Source organism: Eupeodes corollae, chromosome 1 (genome assembly GCF_945859685.1).
Source record: "Eupeodes corollae chromosome 1, idEupCoro1.1, whole genome shotgun sequence".
Classification (NCBI taxonomy): Eukaryota; Metazoa; Arthropoda; class Insecta; order Diptera; family Syrphidae; genus Eupeodes; species Eupeodes corollae.
The window spans coordinates 285520335-285542201 of record NC_079147.1 but is presented as its reverse complement, the minus strand read 5'-3'; the positions used below and the strand labels follow the sequence as shown (position 1 = coordinate 285542201).

Genomic DNA, 21867 nt, shown 5'->3' with positions numbered 1-21867 from the left:
ATTTATTTTTAAATCGAGAATTTTAAAACTAAAACATAAAAGAGTTTTGGAGTTTTCTTAACTCGAAATATTGTTTAAAAAAAACAACTCATCACTTTTTCGTTAAAGTTTCCAATATTTCTTTAATAATAAAAAACGACTCTGAATGTAAGCCACTCTTTAAAATTTCGTCAAGGGTTCCCCCATCTTATGTCTTTTGATACAAAAATAATTATTTACAACTCAATTATACCTGAGAAGGTGCTTCCCCAAAATCTATCTCGTGTTAAACGAAAAGATAAACAATAAAGTGTACTCTACACGTTTCAATCACAAGCTGCCAAGCTGATCGTAGACTCATTCAAAGTTCAATTCCTAATTTGTTTACAATTTGCTTTAGATAAACACAAAATTTATCAAATGACACAAAGAAAATGCAATTCATCAACAAACTATAGACTTTGCTTTTTAACAACTATACTCATGTGCGCGTATGTAAATAAGTTCATTGCTTAATATATTCTAAGTTAACGTTAAATACTAAGTAATATCATTTATTTTTTGAGAAAAGCAACAAATCCTCCATCGTTATTTTCCAATAAATCTTTTTGTTTTTCAATTTAAATTTGAATTCAATATAAAATTATTCAATTTATTTTCACTAATTACCGGATACGGAAAAGAGGGGTTAATCCAATTTTTACCACCTTCGGGGGTCTTAGTCATTTTGATTTAATGTACCTAAACTTTTTACCCCACTTTATAGCACAACCCTCGAAAGCCAAGATAAACGATAAACAAAACTCACAATCAGTATCTATTTTTAAATAAATTGTTAAAAATGACTCACCAGCAGATATTTGCAATTTATTGCACGTAGCCTCCGCCTCACGCTTGGCATGTTCCAGAGCTAGCGAAATAACTGGCTCAATATCCCCGCGTACACCTAAGCCACCGATGAGAGTCTCCAAAGCCAAAGGCTTAAGATTGTGCTTCTTTTGAAAGGTCGTGTCCTCAAGGTATTCCCGAAGCAGCTGATTGTCTTGAGATGAAGCCTGCTGTTGGTGTGATTGCTGTTGAGACTCTTGGTGGTTAAGGTGATGCTGATGATGATTGTGAGGATGATGAGGATGGTGGGGATAGTGGTGGCTCACAATTTGTGGCTTTGAATCGTTGGTGTTGGGGGTGGTGTTGACGTTGGTGGTTTCTTGTCGCATGCTAGTCAATGACTTCTCCAACAAGGAGTTTATGTCAATGAAAGCCTCATCGGGTTCTTGCTTAATGTCAGCAAAGGAGTGCGGTGATGGGGCACCGCAACTGGACTCTGGTGGCGATGGTGGTAGGATGTGGAGCTCCTGTTTGATTTGGTGGTACTGGTGGCTGGAGTATGGTGATTTGGCATCAATCGAAGGGCAAGGTGATGGTGGGTAGACTGTAGAAGCGTTGACGGTCGCCGGCGGACCGTTGTTGTTGCTGTTGAGATGGAAGTGATCCGGAGATGGTTGTGGTGATGGATAGAATTTGTAGTGATGTTGGAGTTGTTCCAGAAGAATCGAATTTGAATTATTGTTGGTGTGATTAAGAGTGGTGGAAGAATGGAGGGTGTCGTCTGACCAGGGTTTTTCAATTTTGATTTGTGTCACCGTTTGGTCATGGTAGATTGTTGTTGGAATGTAATCAAGGGAAACATGTGAAGTAGTCGTAGACGACAACGCTGATGGTGATGATTGTAATTGGGAAGAGGACGAAGTTGATGATGATTCCGATTGAGGACTCAATGGAAGCTCTGTTTCATTTGGCAGCAATGAGAGATCAAAGTTATCAGCATAAGCATTGTATGTGTCGTCAGACAATGAGACGGTTAATGGTTTGTGTGGTTTTATTGGTGCGAGTTGCGACATCTGCAAATAAAAATATAAAAAAATGTAAGAAACTTAGTAACTTTGAGATCTGAAAAAAAGTTAAAATCCTAAGAATTTAAGTTTAATGCTTATAAGTCGAAAACTCTTTTTTTTCAAGCATAAAACAATGAATGAAAAATTGTTGGGGACTTTTTTAAAATAATATTGTAAAATTAGTGATGGTCAATTCCAAATATATTTTTTTTTTATATTTTAAGTTCCTAGAGTATTAATTTTGTTCAATAAAAAAATTGGAGAGAATTGTACGAAACATTAAAGGTGTAGAGTTATTCCTTCTAAATAAATTAAGGACATTTTTGAGTTACTCGTAAGTATGAATTTATAGAGTTTAATACTTTTGAAATGTTTTATCTTGTAACTAAAAATTTGTAGACTTTTTAATTTAATGTGGAGAATTTGGTGCCTGTCAAAAATATTTTAAAGGTATACACTTGTTTTGCATTACTAAAAGAGATGATTTTTTAAAAATGGAGAACTTCTTTGTTTCGTTTGAACATACATTTTTGTATATAGATTAACAAGTTGTTGGAATTGGATTTATATTGCTTGGAATAGTTCTCATCGTTCAAAAGGATAAATGTTAGACAATTTTGAGACTATATTTATGTTGTAGACTTTTTTGATGTAGTTAAATATTAATATGAGACGATTTTTAACTAAAATGATCAACGAAATAGTTATTTAAGATATTTCTTGGGCAATATTCAATATTTTTGTTTGAATAGATTTGGAGACCTTAAAGTTTTAAACGCAATCTGTCAATGAGAGATTTATTACTTTGAAAAACACATTTTACACAAATTAAAAAAAAAAATATTCATGTAGAATCTTTATTTTCATCAAGAGCAAATTTTAAAGAGTCTCCAATGTGTAGATTTTGGTAGATTTTTCATCAGTTTTTAATATTTAGGAATTTGTCAATTTATTTCAATATGTAGTTATATTAGAAACACTTTCAAAATTTTGCAAGAAATTTTTTAAAATCGTAACCTAAAATACTATTGACGTTTAGGTTTGCACAACGCAGCTCAATTTAGTTTTTCACGTTTTAAAGATTTTATTTTCAATTAAGATTTATTTGGTTCTTTATTTTATTTAAGAAATGCTGCCTCATAAATATTAAAATTAAATCTCACTCAAATTGACTTCTTATTATTATTAAATCTCTTCAATTTTTGTTTAAACCCTAACACTTGATTTCTATAAAACGAAAACTCTTCACTTTCTGCTCACAACGATTTTGCCAACAAATAGAAAAATCAAAAAACAAACACTTCTTCGTAAAACGAATCTAAATATATTATTTTTATTTTGAAATTCCTTAGCTAACACATCACCACTATTTATTTTATTACGTCAAACTAAAATCAAATTGAAAACCCGAAAATTGTACGTACCAACAACAACAACTGATCTCATATATAATTTTTCATATAAAGACACTCTTTCTCAATACCATATATAAAAGATTGATATATGCAAAGGCAATTTATTATTATTTTAAATTAATTTTCATTTGAAAACCAAAAAAATAATATCGGTCAACTGAATTTAGAGGTACATAAATAAGTATGTGACTTATTTTATTATTTTTTGTTTTAGTCTTAGCGCCACCTTTCCAGCCCGATTAGTAGTGAAATTATGATCCCAACTTACTATTTCGTATTTTTCTATTTTTGTTTTCGTTGGATTCTGTTAGAATAAAATATCACATCAGGCTTAGCATAGTTCTTTTATCCCCACTCTTATTTTTATTTTATTTTCAAAACGGAAAAAAACTCAATTTAAAGTTAAAATAAAAATTTTAAAAATCACAGAATTGATGTTTTTTTTGTTGTTGTTATTTCTTTTAGATTTAGAGAATAAAAATATATTTAACTCCGCGCGAAACACCACACAACCGCAACGCTAAGTACTCTGAACCTTTCAAACTCTCGCGGGACATTAAAAATAAAGCTTTAGGTTACACCTAATAATATCTGCCAGTGAGATATACAATACTTTGTTATAGGTTGGTTTTGTTGGTTTCGGTACCAATCTATCTATCCCCATCTAATTCTCTACATATCCAATCCATTTGCTTTTGGGAATTTCCCAGCTCACCGGTTGTTCATGTTTTATTCTCAATCGTTGGCGTCGTTCATCGTTCGTCGTCGTCGTCATTGGTGTTGATCGGTTGGTTTGTTGCGAAGTTTTGCATGCTATTCATGCCTAATTACCAGTGCTACCTTCCAATGAATATAGTACATAATTTTGTATCATAAATCACAAATTTTTGTTTTAGCTAAAAGACATGGAAAACTAAACTTGAGTGTTTTGATTTTTGCCACACTCGCCGAATGTTAAACTTAATGAAATGACTAATCAAGTAGGTGAGAACTATAACATTTTAAAGTTCATGAGAAAATCTCTGATCCCCATTTGAAAAAGGAATAGAAAATTGTAAAAATATTGAATCATTAACATTTGTTAATATTACTCATATTTTTCTGATTTTAAAACTTGAAATTTAATACAAACACTTCAATAGTATTAAGTAGACAACGCTGAACTCTGAGTGTTTAAGAATTAAGATTCTATTTTTGTTTGTAATTTTTATTTTTTAAAGTAGAATTAAGCAACAACAAGAAAAAGAAAAAAAAAAGAACCAATAAGAATACAATAAAACAAATCTGCAAAAATGTATCTTATGGATTTTCTGTTGGTGGTGTGTTGGTGTTAAGTATTTTTATTTTTAATTTAAAATTTTTGTATTCTTTTAATTTTATCTTATTAACTAGTAGCATGTCACGATTATTGGATAAATTGTACGTGGTGGGCTTATGCATAGGCCCCGCTCTCTGTACATTCGTTCCCGTCGTCGTCGTCGTCGTTGTCGAGGTATTGATGACTTAGAAGCTTTTTTGTGTCATAGAACAGATCGCAAATTCATATCTATCTATCTATAATAAAAAGCGAATAATATACGTTACTTGAATTTGAATTATTCTTCATGTTATTGCTGCTGCTGTTATATTCTATGACGGTATAACGATGATTGAGACGAGTTTGATTGAGGTTGAAGATATAATTTTATTTTCTTTATTTTTTATTTCTTATGATGATGATGTTGATGATTCTTTAAGCCAATTTCATTTTATTTAATTTATTTTTTCTTATATCTGTTTATTGAAATGTCATGAATAATTCATGACAATATTTTGCACACTTTTTTTTTCTATTTATTTCTTATAAATTAACTGTTTTTGAGCTTTTTTTCATTTGATTTCTTACACACAGTTGGTTTTTATAGACAAAGTAGTAGACAAAATGTCAAAAAGATAAACAAAAGTTAAAATTCCATTGAAGTAAAGTTTAATTTAAACAATTATTTAAATTAGTACAAAATAGTCGCATTATTTTTCTTAAATCGAGTTTGTACCTCAGCTCTTTTGTTTCATTTGCTAAGTAATACAACTTTTAAAGTAGTTGATTGGAAAGAATTTAACTTTTCCTTGCATTAAGTTCATGATTGATTTATAGCATAAATATGTCATAGGAAAAAGTTAATTTTTATCTAGGCAGAAATGTGACAGTTTCCGTGTTTAGAAAATCATTGGGAAAAATGTTGAACTCTTAAGTTCGAAGAATTGAAATTCTAGGAATTTTTTATTTTCTTATTCCCCATTATAATTATATTATATATCCACATATGACAACGCATTTTATAAACGCATTTATGGTTAGTATGTGGTTTTGTTTAAAATGCAATTTATAGTCGAAGGTTATTCTGAGCGTTGCTGCTGTGATGCTGAGCGATGGTATTTCTATAAATGAGTTAAATGAGTTAATTAACCTTATTGTAGATGTCGATTATATGTATTATTATTTATTGATGATGATTCACATAAGATTTTGATTAAAATTTACTTTGAGATTGTACTGATTCATCATAGAGATGAAATGTGTATAGTAAAGATATTAATAATAATACTTAATAGTTATTATTGGCATTTTAAAAATTATAATTTATTAAATGGCAGGGAAAAAGTAAATTGTTCTTTGTATTTTTCTTGGATCTCTCCGAATATTCTTCTGGGTGATTTGTGTGTGATGAGTAATTTCATTAAGTTCAAAGATTGATTTTGAAAAATTGTAATTCATTCTTAAAGTGGTTTTAATATTATTTTAAAGTAATTTTTTCATCAGGGTTTTTATGATTTGATGGAAAAAAAATGAAGAAATCACCATCGAAGTGATTCCTTTCAAGGCAAGACGTTATCGAAGAATATTAGTTGTTTAAAATGTAAAAATAGACAAAACTTTTGGATAAAGTATTTTAGTGTTTTAGTGAACCATTCTAACGTTTTTGATTTTGCAGATGAGATTGAGTTGCTGAAACTTTGTAGTTGCAGAATTAAATGTGGTTAGTAGCATAAGGTTCTGCAATAAGATGTTTAGTTTAGTTAATTTCATCAATCAGATTAATCTCATAGACTAGATACTAATAAAAAATTAAGTCTTGAAATTGTTTAGGAGGTTACAGTTTAAGTATTATTTCAAACATATCATTAAAATGATTAAAATGATGATTAAAAACAATCCTATTGCAAATTAAATTCACTTCTCTTGTGCAACGCGTAATGGGTTCATTGCTGCAATAATTTGTACGATGAAACTGCTCATAAAAATGAAACCGTTATCGTGTAGTTCTAGAGGGTGCATTTACACAATTAACTAGTAGAGGAAGATAGTTGATATGAAATGTTACGATGTCTTTTAAAAATATTACTGAAAAATAAGCCCTACGATCATAAAGAGATTGCAATCCTCCAGTTTAGCTTATAAAATGCGTACCTTGTAAAATATTTCTGATCTTTTTCAATTCTGTTTATTGAATTATTGTAATAGGGGTTCCAAATGATGCTACAGTATTCAAAAACTGACCTTACCAGTGAATTGTACAGAGATTTTAAGGCATATGAATCTGAGAATTCCTTGGTGTTTCTTTTTAAGAAATCAAGCATTTGTTTTGCTCTGCTTATGATATAATCATAGTGCGGTAAGAAGAAAAGTTTTGTATCTAAGATTACTCCTAGATCCTTCTTTCTTACACGCTCTTAATTTGCATGATTGATAGTATAATCAAACACTATGGGATTAGAATTTCGAATACACGACAAGACTTGATATTTAGAAGCATTTAATATTAAGTGATTTAGCTTGCACCAATTATCAAGCCTTAACAGATATTCCAAAAGAAAAACACAGTCAGCTTGAAAAGAAATCTTATGTTAAAATTTGCGATCGTCGCGTAAAGAAGGCAGTTTGAATTGTTTAAAATATCAGGCATATCATTTACAAACAACAAGAATAATAATGAACCCAAATGGCTTCCTTGTGGAACACCATATGAGACCGAGATATATTTCGAGAGCGAGCTATCAACTTTTACTATTTGGATTCTACCAGCTAAATATGATTTAAGCCCTTTTAGTAGGGAAGAGTGAATACCTAGAGAAGTGAGTTTGTTAATTAGGATTTGATGGTAAACTCTGTCAAATGCCTTTGCAAAATCTGTAAAAATAACATCTGTTTGCAAACCTTTTTCCATATTTGTAATAATGTTATTGTTTATTAATGCTTAGTTTGTTGCGGTTGATTTCTTTGCTACAAACCCATGTTGAGAAACCAAAATATGGTTTTGAAATAACACAGTTAACCTGTTGCATACTAACTTTTCAAATACTTTTGGAATACAAGAAATTTTACAAATGGGACATCCTGCTTCGAGCTCGATTTGAAAATTGGCGATAAGAATGAAACCTTACAGCAATCCTAAAATTGCCCTTTGGCTATTGAAAGATTAAAAAGAGGTTGAGCTATTGCAATACCAAATTTGTCTTTACAAAATAGCAGGAATCTTATCAGGCCCTTCACTTTTATTAGCATCCAATTTAGAAAAAAACCTCTTCAACTTCAAAAGGACTAAACACTAAAGAACCTATATTGACCATATAAGGTAGTTTGTGGATAGGGGGAGTATCTAAAGTGTAAACCGATTGAAAATAGTCAACGAATAAATTACAAATTGTAGGTAAATCACTAGTAATTGTATGTTGATACCTTATTCCAAAATCGATTGGCATTTAATTTGAGATAACATTCTATAGAAAAAATGTAATTTCGATACAAGAATTTATTGAGAATATCGCATTCTGCTTGAAGATTTAGATAGTTTGTGCGAAGTTTATATAATTTGTATGCCTTACTTTCTCTGTTTTTGAGAAGGGTCAACCTCCAATTATACCAGATAGGACAAGAATTATTTTCAAAATGTTTTTTTGGCACAAATCTATTAACTGCCCCATCAAAACGCTTACAAAACTAGAGTACACGCTATATTCAGATGAATTTGCAATAACTTTAAAATTACACTTATCAATACAAATATGAAAATAATTCTCAACAAATCAAGAATTCGATTGAGACTATTATACTGCGAATTGATTTGGATAAAATTATGTTGACCAAAAAAGTTTATGACTGTACATTCTATTTTAGTTGAAACATTAAAGGGAATTAAACACTTGTCTTCGTAATCAAACGTCCATTCAACATTACTAAGGTTAAAATCTCCTGTAAATAATACATGTTGTGAAAATTTAAGATTTTCTAAAATTGATTTTGAGTTATTTAAATGAATATTATAATATTTTAAATTTTTTGGAGGAATATAGCTTACAAAAACAAATAATTCAGACTCACCTGTTTTTATACAAACAATAATTTGATCAATATTAAGGTCTGAAATAGTAGAGTTTAATACTAATTCAACTAGCCTTCATGCCAGAGTGGCACTTCTTTCCATACCTGTCTTTAAATAACACCTATCTTTTCTAAAAACAGTATAATTATTTGGAAAACATTCAGTTGTTAAATGATTATCAGATAACCAAGTTTCTGTTAAAATTATAATGTCATAAATTAAAGAAGAAAAATCAAGAAATATATCATCTAATCTATTTTAAGCCCACCAACATTTTGGTAATAATAAGATAAACTGTCAATACTTTTACTAAGCGTTCTTTGAGGAACTGATGAAACAGCATTATCTTGAACAATACTTTCAGGAACATCAACAGCAGCAGCGGTTACTTTATCAGCAGAGGCAGATTTATTTGAAATTTGTAATACGTTAAATGAATCCGGAACATTGTCTTGAGGTTAAGTTAAGTTAAGTTAAACCGGGTTATTGCTGAGATATTTCAATTTTTGGCCAATTTATAATTTTTTTTGTATTATGTTGTTTTTTTATTCTAAATTACATACTTTTTTTTTTCAATGAATTTAATTTCTCTAAAAAGTACGCATCTTTTTTTTTAAACATAGAATTTAAATATGATCAAAGGCAAATAGACGAAAATAATTGAGTCTAATTCTACAATTCCGAAATTAATAAATATTGCATTTATGTGAAATATTTAGATAAGCAATGTTGGCATTCCTGACAACAGTACTCGCACACAGGAATGGTTGAGAGTTGCAAGTCACTAGGCTGCGCAACACAATTTCATTTAATTTAAATGTTAGCAAAAAGTATTTCCATTCTCTACCCCTCACTAAATTCTGTCATATAACGAGCTACTAGAAATTCCAAGTCAGTGTTTTCATTAAACTCTAGTGCTCAATTTTGGACGAATCTTTAAGTTTAGAGATTCTTTTTTCAGGCGCATATCAATTATGTGGAATCCTATACTTATATAATCTTAAGGCCATTAAAGCTCGATGTCTTTTCTCAAATTAAAATTTTTCTTATTTTTAAACATGTTAAGTGAAGTCTAATCCCTTAAGGTTGTTAAAATAAAAAACAAACTCTGAAACGATCATTAGACTCCTTCGTGTTATTTAAGAAGAAGAATATCGATTTGGAAACCTTCTAATTTGGATAGATCTACAATATGTAAATTAAAATCTGAAACTTTTGTATCGATTTCAAAGGCTTAAGTTAACCTACTATAACCCTTCGGAGAAGGTTATTATCTAAGTCAGTAATTCCAGCAGCCAGATAAAGCTTTTCCGGCTCATGACATAATTATGTTGGAAAAGAAAATTTCCAAGTAAATAAGAAGTCCTCTACTAAAAGCTAGTCATGCACCAACAACTCATCAAGCTCTGAAAAATGGGTTCTTAGAAAAAAAATTAAATTCAAGGACTAATCTTGTTGAATCATGATGAGTGAATGACCATAAATATTTCTCCTTAGAAAGTCGCCCATAACCTTGTTGAAACCTTTTGTTTTGGAACCTAATGATACATGCCTTAATTTAAGCCATTTTTGTTTTTTTTTATTTTGTTTAAGTTTAAAATCGAGCAATTAGAAGCATTTGAGATAAAATTTAAATAAAGTAGAAATTAAGTAATCAAAGAATAGGTGTGGTTCTAAAGAACAATTTATAAAACCACAATAATAAATGTTGACCTTGCTTAAATTTTAAGATAAATATTATCTTCACAAAATAAAACAAGTTCCAACTCCATTGACGTAGGTAAGATATCTCGCTTAACATACATTTATAATAGTTCTATTCATATTTGAATAAATGTATGTTTTCTATTGTATTGTCAATAATTTTGATATCAGATGTCAAATATCCGATTCTATGGGCTAAACCAAAAATGTAAACAAAATCCGTTTCAATAAATTCATTACGAGGCACAAAGGCTCAACCACCATCGCTCGTCGTCACATGGAATTCCCATTATTATTAACAATTAAAACTTTAAATATCTGCATAAGCTCTAAAAGGAACATAAAATCTAATTCAACTATCTGAGGGGTGTTAAAGACAATAAAAATTGTATTGTGTAGAAAAAAAATCCAGTTTTGCAAATATTTTCCATGTTCACATGTTCCACACGAACGAGTATGATTTGTGACATCCCGTCGTGACATGTGTACATATATCCCTTGATCTCATGTCGACAAGTTATATCGAAGAATATCGAACTATTAGTCTACTCGTGTAATTGATTTGTCTTTTTTTATTACTTAAGGTCTGCTGCATCCGTTCTTAAGTGGTTAGACTTAATTACAATTATTCGCCTTCTAATAACAATTGTTTGTAAAATGTCGTCATTAGATAAATAAGTAGGTAGGTAACCCCATTTGCAATTAAATCTTAAAATAGTTATAAATCACTAAAGAAAGAGAAGTAAGAGGGGAGTGCAAAGAAAATCAATCAATTGAAATTTATTTTTAACCATAAATTCATAGGAAATCCCAACATGATCTAATTTTTGTTGAATGTAAGATTTTATTTTTATAGAATCAATATTCTATCTTGATCTTTTAACAATTTTAATTGTGTCTACATCTATATAGAGACAATAGAAACATGTCTGACACATTATATTATGTGCTCGTTTAGATAGACTTTCAATTGCAGGAGTCACACGTAATAAATACTAAAATAAAATTTAAAAAAAGATATCTTACTTATTGATGTACAGATGAATTTGGGTACTCTTTTGAATACTAAACAGGCAAAATTAGAGATTACGTAGTTTTGTTTATCTACAGATTTTTCTACATTATTTTGGGTTTGCTTTAGAGAAGATATTTTTGTTAGACTAGTTCTGACTAATAGATGTTAACAAACCAAAACAGATACTTTCAATTATTTACTCTCAAAGGTAAGAAAAAAACTTAACAAGTGGCGTTTGTTTGTTTAACTTATAAAAATTAAATTTGAAGTTTGCTCTTGAACGAAAGAGCTGAGGCAAGAACTTTCATTGAAAAAAATGATGATCTGATGAGGAAATGTGGAATCGATCGATAAAAAAATTAATGGGATTAGAAATAAGTTAAAACGAATAATGTACTTTCATAAAATATGAATATAAAAGGTAAAATATACAAAATCAAAGCAATTATTTGAATGAATCAAGAAGTTTGTTAAAAAAGGAAGTATCGTGCGTGTGAGTCGGTTAGATTAATTTCATTTACATCAATATAATATTCTAAAATATTGGGTCTTAGAAGAGTACTTAATTGCTATTGAGGAGCTTAAGTAAGACTTTAAACAATAATGCTACCACATTTTAAGTCAAATTTTTGGGTTGATTTTTGGGGTGATTTATGAATGGAATGGTGTTAACTATTATTGTAAGTTTTAAGAGATGTACCACGACGTACGCCCCTTTGCACCAAAATTTTATAATTTAGGAATTGAAATGACTATATCATTTAAAATAAATGTACAGCGGTGCTTTAAATCAAATAATCTTTCAATTTAACTTCTAGAGAGACAACAGGGAAGGATTTAAAAATCAATGAAATTGGAACTCAAGCAACTTAACATTAAGAAAAATACCTATGGACCGAGCTAGTTTGAAGACACTTACTGGTTGAAAACCAGAAGTCTAGAAGTCAGTTCTCACCATTTCGGTCTTAATTTGAAAAAATATACAATGTTAACGGATTAAGAAGATAATGCGGTGGCAATAATATTGAACAGAACTATGTTCAAAAAGGGAGCAGATAATTACTGGTGAATAGGAAAACACGTAAAACAATCAGCAATACAACATTTACGTTTATTTAAACAAGACGTTTGAATCCTCACCACCTCTTCCTCGAAATATTGGGTAGTAATGCTCACACTTGTAAAAATTCCATGCAGTTAATGTTTAAGTTTAATTTTAAATGTAACGATAGGTATCTATAGAGATTCTTTTTTCAGCCGTACATAACGAATGTGGAGAGTGCTTCACCAAACGCTACACTTCAATTGTTTTATACTAAAAACTAAAATACAATATAAAAATGATTAAAATTTTTCAGTGAAAGTTCACAGTTTTGCAAAAAAAAGTATTTTGATCGTATTATATCTTGAGGTCATCACATTGCACCAAAATCTTATAATTGAACACCTTTAAACTATTTTCTTTGAGACCACGTCAATAAAGTCTATTCGAAAGCTTCATAGTCTTTTTAAGTTAAAGATAAATAAATAATGTGGCTCAGCAGTACTTTGAGAACTAAGACAAGAATTACTTTTGGAGGATTTTACAATTCCTTTCAATAGGAAGTACTCGTGAAAAAAAACTTTAGATGGCACAAGCAGGGTTTGAAACCAAGGCCTCTGGAACGACAGTCCTAAGGACATTTTTTTGCTAACATCCCTATTCTACTTATAACTTAACCGTAAAACTATAAAACATGTTTGAAAGTCGACTATCCACTATCAAATTCCAATCGAAGCCACCAAAACTGGTTCTCCTGCTTCACCCTATTAATTCGGTCCCGTTCAGACACAGCCTTACTAAACCGAAGAAGCTCTACTCCGTCTTGTGCCATTACGTCCCGATTTTATAGGAGTCACCTAACCACGGTTCTTCGTCTGACGTGTTAGATTAACAAAACTGCCAATCTATCCATCTAAGAAGATGAATGCTTTTGGTGGTATAAAGCCGCTCAAGGCCGCTTACGTAATTCTGGTTGTTCGAACAGAACGCTTGAAAATTAAATTGTTGGCCGAAGACATATATGTCTCTTGCAATATCACCTCGAAGGAGTTTTATCAAGAAATTGTAATTTCTATTGATTCAAGTTCTGTAGATAGAATCTCATTAGAATAGTAATGAACGTAGCAAGATTCGGCTGTTTGTTGTCAGACAGTACTGCGTCGTAAACACTGCTGCTCGAACACCCAAAACTTCTCCATCTGGAAAAGGGCAACGTTGAACCACACAGGACAACCATAACCGATCATCGGCCGTGATATGTAGCAAATTAACTTCACTCTATGGTCAAGTTAACTGCTGTTAAACAGCAGTTTCGTCAGAGCGAAGGATCCTATGGCCCTAGTTAGATCAGCATTTATATGTCTGTCAAAATATAAAAACTGATCTTTCCAGATACCGAGGTAATTCACTATACTTTTTCTCTTTAATAGCTGCCCGTGACCACCTTGCACGTATCCCTCGTGGCCCTAGTAAACTGAGTCCGGATCAGAATTGTCTCTGACTTCTGGACATTTATTTTCATTTTCCAGTCGTCTCAATATCGCTGAATCTTATCGAAACCACGCTGCAAGGAAATTTTAATAACCTCAACCTTTCGGACCGTTCTGTACGCAATTATATTGTTGGCGTATGCAGTTGCTATAGTAAGACTACCTATCAGATAGCTGGTGTAAATTCTGAAGGGAATCTGCGAATTCACGGGTCCCTGTTGAGGACCATACTTAATTATGAATGTTGTGGCAGAAGTTACATTGCCATTCTTGACAACAAACTTTCTATCGTTAAACATATCATTAAGTATACTATATAAGAATGGTTTGCTTATGTCAAGACTGCTCAGTTTTAGATAAAGACCTTCCATCCAAACCGAGTCAAAAGTCTTTTCCAAATCAACCAGAACAGCACCTGTGCATTGTTGTTTTGATTTATTGCATTGAATATCAGAAGAGAGTTTGGATACAGCCTCAATTTTGGAATGGCCCGCCTTGAACTTGCACTGTTTAACCGGAATTATTTTGTTGTCCGCAGCCCACTTTGTCAAAGCCCTATTGATGATCTTTTCGAAAATTTTGCTGATGCTCGGAAGAAGACTTATCGAACGGAAATTTGACGGGTTGGATCCATTTTTTTTAAGGGATTTTCCAAAGCACTAACTATCTCGCCACGGTTACTACACTTTAGCCTTTTTTGAACATTGAATTTGCAATCCTTGAGGTTATCGGGGACATACAGCCACCTACTGCAACTGTAGTCATGATGGGCGGGGTACTACTTGGCTGATATCATTTGCCATTAATTAATTAAATAACTTCCTCTTAAAAATTATTCGTTTTTTTAATATCAAAATGAAACCTCTTAAACTTGACATTTTACTACTTAATAACAATAAAAACATTCTACATAGCAACTTATCTTGACAGCAGTTTTATGTGGTTTCAGAAGTTTTTTAAGTAAGACAAAAAAAACAAGTAAGAAACTTGTTAACAGTACAACCTTACATATTAAAATATCAACAAACTAGTTTTTTCTTTTTTTTTTAAATAAATATTTCTTTTTTCAGAAAAAAAAAAAACAAACAAAATAGTATACCTGTCAAGTTGATGATACTTCTACCGAATTGACGTGGGAACTATGTTTGTGATTAATAAAAATGAAAGAAACAAGTTCCAAATTAGGCATAGAAATCAAATTAAATTTAACGCATTTCTTTCTATTGAAAAAAATGAACAAACAAAACTAATATACCATAAACTTCAAGACGAATTGTTACTTCTGCCTGTTTTGCTCATCTCTTGCGTAACAAAATGTTCAATGAACTTTATAATATTCATTGCAGAAAAAACCGCAAAAAGAAAAATAATGCATGACCAATGACCACTCTCTATTACTATTCACAACATAAACGCATTTGAAATGAAAATATAAAAATACACAATACAATTTGCATACAAAATATGCAACGTGTTGAGCTGTCATAATGACAAATGCAAAATAAAATCAAGAAGAAACAAAACTAACAAAAACGAATCTGAAGAATTGTCACTTCGTGTGTCAGTAGTCATTGCCGTAGTCGTCGTCCGTCGACTTCGTTTCGTTCATATTTCCAAGAAAAATTATGAAAGTTTTTACAAACATATACCTACATTCAAATAACCACAGAAGACATATCAATGGATGCACTCTCTGTAAAACACAATTGTCATCGTCGTCGTCGCCGGGCCACCACGGCCACGCCATGCCACCGCGCCACCATCATACATATTACTGCGCCATCATGCGCCGCCACTGCCACCTCCACCGCCCCTGCTGTTAGTGCATTATGGAAAAATATTCTTTCTTTCAAAACTCTGGCTATCACACGAAATGCCCTCACACACAACAATTCTGCGGTGCGCTGTTGAATTACATTGAATATTCATGGTGGCGCAAACATGGCGGCCCTTGCTTGCGAAATATTATGTGTAAACCATAAATTTAGTCAATCCACACTACGCATCATGCATGATGGTGGATTTGTTGATACATATATTGTTCAGGGACGGATTTACAAATTTTAGTTCGAAGGTATATGACTCACTAAATGGAAAAAAATGACAGTTGGGTAAGGCATAAATTGATTTGATGACAAGGTGAGTTTTTACTCCTTGAAGAACAACTGTCAAAAATTATCTTAACAACTGAGGCAAATCGTTCCATATTTAATATAAATGTAATTTTAACTTGTGGAATGTCAAATGTCAATGTTGACAGCTGCTTAAATACTATACCATTAAAAAAGAACCTTATAGTATTTAAAAATCACATTACCGAAATAATAAACGAAGGGTTACGTCTTATACCGTAGACAAAATGTCATTAATAACAATAATAGCGTCTAACTGACATTTACTAAGCTGAGCAGGAAAACAGATTTCTATAAAACATTCAACATTTTCCGCTGTAAAATAATCTCTTAAGGAGTATTCACATGAGTGCGACAATGACCAACGAATGCATTACAAAATGTGAGTTTATAAACGTTTGAAGACATATTTCCACTCAAATTATTAACAAATGATAGCAATATAGTTTCTATTTGATTTATGATGCATACTTTTACTTTTCAATATCATATATTAATAAATTTAATAAAACAAATATATTCGTCGCGAAAAAAATTGTAGTTGATACGAACTGTCAAACTTTATTCGCGTTCCACTTTATCCAAACTCGCAAGGAATAAAATAATCGCGCGTACTTAACCTAAAAAAATCATTCTTGTTTTGGTTCGTTAGCGACGAATTAAAAACTCTCATGTGTAGTACCCGTAGCATGATGGTTAGTGCGTTGGACTGTCATGCAAGGGGTCTTGGGTTCAATCCTTGCCTGTGCCACCTTAATTTATAAAAAATAATTTTCGCGGGTACTGCCTCTTGCGAGGAATTGACAAATCCTTCAAGAGTAATTCTTGTCATGAAAAAGTGCTTTCTCAAACTAGCCGTTCGGATTCGGCCTTAAATTGTAGGTCCTTTCCATTCCTGACAACAGTACTCGCACACAGGAATGGTTGAGAGTTGTAAGTCACTAGGCCCTGGTTCACAACGGACTGTTGCGCCACCCCATTTGATTTTTTTGATGTGTAAGAAATGTCAAAATCGATGAATATTTGTTCATTCGTTGGTCGTGCTCATGTGAATAGTACTTTAAGCATCTTTCACTCGAGCTACGAACTGCGAAGTGTGGATATTCGCATATTTTGACTTTTCTTTCACATGGGCTTTATTTCTAGTCGCAGACAGCGACGAATTGAATTACCCTTTTCTGCATATTTTCATCAGCCATGATTTTAACACAAAAACAAAACAAGAGTGGTGAAATTTTGAGGTTAAGTTGGGCGAGAACAATTTATTCGTTACAGTGTGGATGGTATGTGGAACGCGAATAGAGTTTGACAATCCTTAGCAACCTCAGTGCAATTAGTTACTACCACATTGTTTTTACAAAATTTTCTTATTTTAGAGAACAAAATACTAATTTTATTATCCTTACATTAGTGCCAATTGGTTTATAATTTAAATGTGTTGTTGTTTGAAATTGACTTTTTGAAAGGTGTAGAATCACGTTTGTTCGTTCATTCGTTGTTCGCGCTCATGTGCAAGGCCCTTTACTCGACTTTCCTTCCATTGCGGATTTAGTTCTACCACCACTCATGTTCAAAACTCTAATTTATTTTATGTATGAAAAGGGACTCTACAAAATTTTATTAAACATGGAAATTTGGGTTTTAAGGCATTTTTCTGACATAAAACACCAAAAAAGGTCATATTCAATTATTTTGTAGGGATTCATTTAATGTTTCAATGTTAGCTTCTAATACTTGAATGGAAGCATGTTTTTTGATTTAAGTTTTAAGATAGTTTCACAAAAACCAACTGACCGGCCCAAAGTCAAATTAACAGTATATCAAAGTCTCATCTCAATTGGTAGATTGTTACACGTGCTGTGTGGCATGTGGGACCGTTCTGTTGCCAACAACATATCATGCAAGTGAAGCTCTTCCAATTTCCTCAAAATCGCAGAGATCTTGTTATTCGCGCCATCCTTGCAGAAATACATAATTCTCACCAAAAAGTGACTTTTTCTGGCTATATTGGTAGCTCTTACAATGCATCTGGCTGCTCTTCACTACTATTACGGAACTTTTGTTTCCTTACGTATTCATTCAATCTGAAAAGAGCTTCGTCACAGAATACAATATTTAGTTAAAAGGGTGAATCATTTACCAAAAGTTCGGCTTCAATTCTTAGACCAACTGGATTTTGAAAGGCTTCAAACCTATTAGCCGCCTCAGTAGGTAGATTCAAATTACCACGAAGTACGATGGGCATTCTTAAGAGAACATGCATTTTGATGATAAAATTCAATATTTATTTTAGTCCAAACTGAAGATGTTTGACAGTGACACAAAACACAAAAGAATCGTGAAGTGTCAAAACCAGTGTTTGAAAAATATAAAATATTAAAGGATATACATTATGTATGTATATTGTATATATAATATTTATACACAGATATTTACTTGTTAATCTTAATTATTAATCAACTTTTTTTTTCTCGAAAAAACTTAGCTATGAGCTATGAACATTTCAAGTTACGAAACTGACATCTTACTGTTGTAGATTTCTGATTATCTTTGGTTAACGTCACTTCACCATTTCGAGAATATTTTGTTTTTGTTATTAGGAAGTTTTAAACTATGGCTTCACTTTTATTCTTTGTTTTAGTAAAATCATTAAATCAAGGTTAAACAAGCATTTTTTTTGTAGGGCTGCTAATAAGTACTATTTCGCCCCTTTCCGACTTTTCTTACTTCAAATTTACCTCGATACGTCCTATCTATGCTTTGTTGCTTGTCCGAACACTCGAGTCTAGAAACGTAAAAATGACATTTTGTCCAATTGTCTGTTTGTCTTTTCATCATCATATTATATAGTCACAATATATGACAGTTCAAAGTGACGTTTTTGCGGTGGAAGAGCGTGATCTGACATCACAAAATATGAGAAAAGTCAGCTACCATTACTTTCACGTTAAGGTTGTTGTTTGAATGAGCTAAGTGGATTCGGAGTGGCTTTGCAGAAGCAGCATTAATCCGAGAACGAAGGAGAAGATACAAAACTAATTAAATCCATTTTATTTGGTTTTCGGTTGCATTTCCAATTACAAATAATAAAAGAACAAAAAATAAAAATAAAGAAAATAAAAATAAGTCGAAATAACTGTCAATGACGGTCGTTGTCGCTCGAAGGTAGTTTCATTGTTTTGAATAAAAGTATGGTGAAGATTAAGAGAGTATAAAGTAGAGGCTTGTTTACACGTCGTCCGAGAGTTCTAATAATTAGATGCAAAAATGTGTGCGCGTTGTGCATATTTGTGTATGTTTTTGTACCTACCTGAATGTATATTATGTTGATTAGCATTCTGAGACGAATTTTTGATTAAAATGATTTGATTGTTCCTTGGATGAATATTTTTTATTTTAATTCCTTACTTTTTTCTTTTGTATACTTTGGAAATGTTACGTTTGATATTAGTTTTATAGAACAAAGTGTTGAATATTAAAGGCAATCTTATGGTTTATAAAAAAGCTTATGCCTTTATAATATATAATTCATTTTGACTTTTTGTCGTAGTTGGACAGAGGGAAAAAATGATATCTTTTAATTTTTCATAATGTGCCCAGACTTTTTAATAATTCAAATTCTTAATTTAAAAGTAAAACACAAGGTACATAAGATCAGTGATTGACATACGTTCATATTTGCAAAACCTTGAAAGATGTGTTTTCCCAGGATAATACAACTAGAATTTCAAAATATTTCATTTCGAAAGAAATTACTCATAATAGGTCCTTTCGCGTACCTTCGTAAAACAGTCTAATTTTACTAAAAATACGAAATTCAACTAAATCCTGTTCCTGCGTACTCAAAAATGTCGTAGTGTTTCGTAAAGAGAGCGCTCACGAGAGAGTAAAATATTTATCCAACCTACGAATTTCAGCCCAAGAAATTACTTTGAGCTGATTTGTGAAAAGTGTCAAATTTAAAAGGACTTCAAATGAATTAAATAAACTGCTCGCTTTTGCTGTCACTTACAAAATTAAAAATTCTTTTCCAAAGAACAGCAACAAGATTGCAATTTTTAATTTAATCAATTTTTTTCATTAAAAAAAGCAATGGAAAAGCATGACGTTGCTGGAAGTTCATGTTGTCTCAATTTATTCATTTAGAAAAAAAAAATACATTCTAAGCATGAATTGAAACTATGATATATTTTTTTGACAGTCAAATTGTGTTAAAAATTAGTTGTCCCGTTCGCTTACTTTTTTGTGGTTTTGCACTTTTGTGAGAGAATTTTTCCCCACGCTTTAAAATATCTCTTTTTACGAATTTTAGTGCAGAAAGCACACGAACGGACCTAATATGAGTTCTGATTCTCATGAAAAATAAAGTGAGACCATTAAGAACAGGTGTGTTATGTAGCGTTTTTTGACATTTGAAATAAATTGGGTTTGTTTGTGTTGCATATTTTACGTGATGTAATTCTTACAGATGGGCTTTAAGTTTTGACAGTTGTTTGTTAATGGGTTTGTTGTTTTGCAAGGACCTTCAAGATTTAAGTAAATATTTGTATGTTTTTTCACGATACAAAATGACAAAAACTAATTCACTGTATATACAATTTATAACACTCTGATGGAACATAAAACTTAAGTACATTTTTAGTTTATCATAATTCATGAATTAAAGTCCAACGGCTTGGATGGCTGGGCCATGTAGAGCGAATGGACATGAACGCTCCAGCCCAGAAGGTCTTTGAATCCTGAGGGATGGCGCAGTAGAGGAAGACCGCTACTCAGGTGGCGCACTGAGGTGGGTGAAGACCTCAACCAACTGGAGACAGCTAGCTAGGGACCGAGCTGGCTAGAGACGCATGTTGGTTGAGGCCCAGGTCCCCCCGGACTGTAGCGCCACCTTAAGTAAGTAAGTAAGTATTATTTGTGTTTTCTTGGTATTCAATATCTGAATCAGTGACAATTTTGTAATCCGGTTTTTAATTTGAAAATTAATACCATCGAACATTTGTAAGAATAATTTAAAACAAAATTGTAAAAAACTGGCAAAATTCAGACCAGAAGTTAGTTTAACTCCAAAAAAGGACGATTTGAAAAATATACTTTAAATTTAATTTGTTGTTAATTTGTTTGTAAATTGAATCTAAATGATATAAGAACTGGAATGGGGTTTGTTCGTAGATTATGGTCTAACGATGTGTAAGCCTTCGCGTGCAATAGGTGGTGTTATATGTATTTATCGAAAAATATACAAGCAAATATTATAGCTTACATCTATGACCGCAGAACTAAACAACTTAATTGAGTCAGCTTACAAAAACAAAACTAAAATTAAATTAAGTTTTACAATTATCTACGAAAAATTTTATGTAAAACTTATGCTACAGTTTGGAATGGGGCCGAGATTTCAAATTGGTTTCAAACGACTGCAGGTGTTCCCCAAGGATGTATCCTCAGCCCAATCTTGTTTTCCCTTTACATTGATGATATTTCAGATAATTTACCTGGTGGAGTTTGTTTGTCTGATAATCGTATAAAAGTACTTATTTACGCAGATAACTTAGTTATGCTAGCAGATAACCCATCTTTTCTCTCCAGCTACAAATCCATAGGGTCCAAATGTATTGCAATATCTGGTACCTTTAAATAAACTCAGGGAAAATAAAGATAATGGTATTTGAGGCACAAAGTTGTAGAAGGTTGAGAGAAGAAAGGTGGTTCCTTAACAACCAAGCTTTGAAGTAGTGTTAATGTCTGCTAATGGAAGCTTCAATAAACATGTTCAGTGTTAGAGTAAAGAAGCTAAAGTAGCTCTCAAAATAATGTGGCCAACTTTCTTCTCAA

The 21867-nt window shown here is 31.7% G+C and overlaps 1 protein-coding gene across 3 annotated transcripts in view; it reads right to left on the bottom strand.

Annotated features, from left to right (window-relative positions):
- Positions 1-21867, bottom strand: part of LOC129938899 (DNA-binding protein D-ETS-4) — a 75225-nt gene that overhangs the window by 16075 nt on the left and 37283 nt on the right. Inside the window, exons 1-2 of one of the 3 annotated variants that reach the window (XM_056046722.1) lie at positions 3558-3857; positions 830-1880 (exon numbers count right to left, since the gene is read on the bottom strand). In XM_056046722.1, coding sequence (XP_055902697.1) covers positions 830-1880 — 1051 coding nt within the window. In that variant the 5' untranslated portion in view covers positions 3558-3857. Of the gene's footprint in view, positions 1-829; positions 1881-3298; positions 3522-3557; positions 3858-21867 lie in introns of those variants that run through there. The other 2 variants (XM_056046723.1, XM_056046721.1) reach the window with 2 other exon arrangements.